This window comes from Sinocyclocheilus grahami, unplaced genomic scaffold (genome assembly GCF_001515645.1).
Source record: "Sinocyclocheilus grahami isolate Dianchi unplaced genomic scaffold, SAMN03320097.WGS_v1.1 scaffold1902.1, whole genome shotgun sequence".
Taxonomy (NCBI): Eukaryota; Metazoa; Chordata; class Actinopteri; order Cypriniformes; family Cyprinidae; genus Sinocyclocheilus; species Sinocyclocheilus grahami.
The window spans coordinates 201,850-205,719 of NW_015507081.1; the positions used below are offsets into that span (position 1 = coordinate 201,850).

Here is a 3,870-nt window from a genome sequence, read left to right on the forward strand (position 1 = left end):
TGGTGATTATTTCCCTTTGAACACGCTTCTGAACAGGATTGAACAAAATGTACGCCACACACTGCTCAGACCTCCCGCTGGCGCTGACTGAAGCGCCAGTGACGTCACAATGGCGGCACGCACGGAACTCATAAAGAAATAAAATACTTTTTTATTTTATTTTCTCACACACACACACATACATACATACATACACACACATATATATATATATGGGTGATTCTATAGTTGCAGGTGATGTCTGAAGTCATTCTTTTTTTCTGCTTTTTTTCAAAAGCAGTTATAAAAAGTTATATTTTTTATCATTTTAATAACTTGCTACTTATTGTTATGAATTAAAAGATGTTACAGCCAATAACAATATAATAATTTATGTAAAAAGTGTCTTAAATAGCTCAAAATCATGATTTCTTGTTGTCCAAATTAATCAGTGCATTTTTTCCATGTATCGTGTAATCAAAATATTTTATTGTACTTCTCTTTTTGTAATATTTAATTCATTTTATTTATAAAAGCTCTAAATACTAATTTACCTAATTCTACAACATTAAATTGTTTAAGAATAACTTTTTTCTTATAAAAATGTGTGTCCATAAATCTTGCGTCAACTCTGTTACCGTACCATATTTTGCCTTTAAATTGGTGGAATTATCTCCCACAAATATGTAAGATACAGGAAAATATGACACTTTCCCTCACTGTTAAGATCTGAAGCACTGAAAAGTCTGTGTGGTCTCTCTGAGAAAATATTTGAATCTAAAAAGTTCTTATACCAAGGGTTATTTTGAAGAACGTCAACGCTGTTACCACAATATCAAAAGGAAAACAAAATGTATTACTGATCACAAATTGGGTTCTTTAAAGGTATTTTAATCATGATTTCATTAGTGCCATGTGCTCTTAGCATTTGTTCTAGCAAGTGGAGTTTTTGGCAAAAATAAAATAAAATGGTCAATTCTGTTACCGTCAAACTCTGTTACCAAGGTTAACAATGCTGACAATAGTGTAACAGAACTGACAGTCCACCGGATAATTCTGTCAATTCTGTTACTTTACAGTCCGGTTACTTAAAGGGCCAACTCTGTTTATGAACTATTTTCACAAAAAAAAAATACAACTGTTGTTTAGAATCTCATAAACATTATTGAGATATGATGCACCCTTATAATATTTCAACAACATTTTTTTTTTTTACTGGATATTGTATATAATACATTTTCAGATGAAAAATATTTACTATTTCTAACAATTCTATGAAGACATAGGTATTTTTTATTTATTTTTAAGGTATACATAGGTAAAATATGATCTCATTTCCAAATGTTGGAATGTAAGGACTGTTTGTCTAATGAAACAAGAAAGATTTTTCCTGTTATGATTTATTTCTACACATTGGCTCATTTCTCCATAACAGAGTTGACAAACAATACCATAAAAACATAATTTTTTTAATTAAAAGTAAAAAAAAAAAGGAAGTAACTTGTGTTTGGCAAGCACTGAATTGAATTGTTTTCAATAAGATACTGGAAAGAATTTTTGTTAGTGAACAGTTTTTTTATTAACTTTATGAAATGCCAAATGTATCTACAATTATATATATATATATACATATATACATACATGTGTACATTAGTTACCAACAGAAAAACACAAGGATTTTGAGTGAATTTACAATAAAACACAATTTATAACACCTGCTCAACACCTGCTACACTTGTTTAACGTTTTATGTATTGAATGTAATTTTTCTAATAAAAAACTATAATACACATGTTATATCTGATGAATGCCAGCCCGAATAATATAATATATTTTAAAAGAAGTAAACATGTGTTAAATGCAATTACATAGAACACTGTGTCTCTGTTTCAAGTCTGACCGGATCCTGACTTGTGAAAGGTGAACATTGAGTTCATTCTCCACCTCAGAGGAAACTAACAGACCAGTTTAAAGGTGAGAAAAATATTACAGTTAAAAATAAAGATTGGACAGTTCAAAACTGAAGGTTTGGCACCAGGGGCGATTCTAGGATCGTTTTAATGGGGTGGCACAGGGGGGACCAAGAACCCCAAATAGCCATGGGAGGGGGGGGGCGGTTCCAATCCTTTAGACATGCCCCTGTAAATTTGGCACGCTTTCATTTATGAAAGTAAATTTATGATTGAGAATGTAAATTGGCCACAACAAACAGGAAGTTTAAGTTAAATTTACTATGCTGAATAGAGAGAAATTAAACTGCTAATACATTAATAAAATTATCTTCCACCAGCCTTGACAATACAATTATTGTCAACTACACAAGTCAATTATCAAATATATCAATATAATACAACTATACAATTATTAAATATATAAACTATCTATAGATGACTTAAAACAATTCTGTCTGTGAGGTCTATGAATCCTCCAAACCTTAAGTCTTATATAAACTTCTATTGACTTTCAAAAAAAGCTAAATGTAAGTGTTTTAGAAGAACATTATTCATTATCAGCAAACATGCTGGTCATAGTTTATTCACTTATTTTTTTTATTAATTATTTTTTAGTCTAATCCATTTAGATGTTGTATTCTGAAAAGCAATACTAAAAAATGAAATGGCGTATCAATAACTGCTGTGTGTTTTGGTGTGTTTAGTATGGATACAGTGGGAGTGAATGTGATTGAAACAGCAGCTCTAGGGAGACCCTTCCAGCTTGGGATGCTGTATGACTGCAGGAAAGATGCTCTCATACCAGGTACCACAACACTACAGTTTATGTTCAGTTATTCATCCTATCACACAACCTGCAAAATTATCGTTTAATGGATGACTGCAGTCAGTGATGATAAATCTACGACCTGACGACAGCCATGACGTCACTACTGGTGTGACTATAGTATAAATAGGTGCCAGGAGCTACACATCATCCACTTCTTCGTCTGAAGCTTGCGTCCGAAGCATGGCAGGAAACCTAGAGGACGCAGTGTCTCGTTCCCTACTCAGGGAATCATGGTTACATATGTAACCTGAGACGTTCCCTTTCGAGGGAACTTCGAACTGCGTCCTCTAGGGGTCGCTATGGGGAACGGTATACACACTTCTCCATGCTGAGGGGAGTGCATGCCAGAAAACCATGGCGAGCACTAAGTACCAACTCTACCATAGCCATGGGAGTTGCCCCTGGGACGTTAAGACGGCTGTCAGTGACATTATCCCCTAAGGCCAAAGGCCTAGGCTACATACCCCAAAAACGTACATGTTAGGGCCAGAACTCCTGGGCCCGGGGTAGAGCTCAAGGCTTGAAATCAGGATAGATTCTTTTAAGGGAATACGACCAAGAGCCTAGAATCATACTAAGTCTTGGCCTGTCACACAGGGGCAAACATATGCTCTGCATATGCTGAAGGGACTGTCTCAACAGACCCCTAGTAGCAACACCCTGTTAAAAGTGGGTATCCGGAGGATACAAGGTGGAGTGGTGCCCAAGTTGGAACCAGGGCTTAACCAGCTCAAGAAAGGCACGAAGCTGCCGCGCGAAGCCCTCACCATACAGGATTTTAGAAAGAACGCAAAGTACTAGCATGCAAACTTACCACAGTGTGGATATTACAAAGTGTACAAAGACTTCACGTGCACACTTACCATAACATGGATTTAAAAATACCGTTCTAAGGGGCCCTCGAATGCCGGAACGGTTAGCAGTAAGTTACCTTAGCTGAGGGAGCACAACACCCAGCTTACAACAAGAGGGGGCTCCACCTACAGCACGATCGTTAGAAATCAGAAGGGTAAGCGTACTGCAAGCTAGCCAAAAAACTCAGCGCATCAGAGAGGCAGAGGAAGGGCCTAGGTCGCCTGATGCTGCTGGTTCCAGGTGCTCTGGGAAAAC

General features: G+C 36.3%; 1 protein-coding gene across 1 annotated transcript in view; it reads left to right on the top strand.

The window, feature by feature from the left end:
• The first annotated feature begins 1,904 nt into the window (after positions 1–1,904).
• The window catches only part of LOC107573243 (verrucotoxin subunit beta-like), an 8,901-nt gene continuing 6,935 nt past the window's right edge, over positions 1,905–3,870 (top strand). Inside the window, exons 1-2 of the mRNA XM_016259679.1 lie at positions 1,905–1,953; positions 2,636–2,736. Coding sequence (XP_016115165.1) covers positions 2,637–2,736 — 100 coding nt within the window. The 5' untranslated portion in view covers positions 1,905–1,953; position 2,636. The remainder of the gene's footprint in view (positions 1,954–2,635; positions 2,737–3,870) is intronic.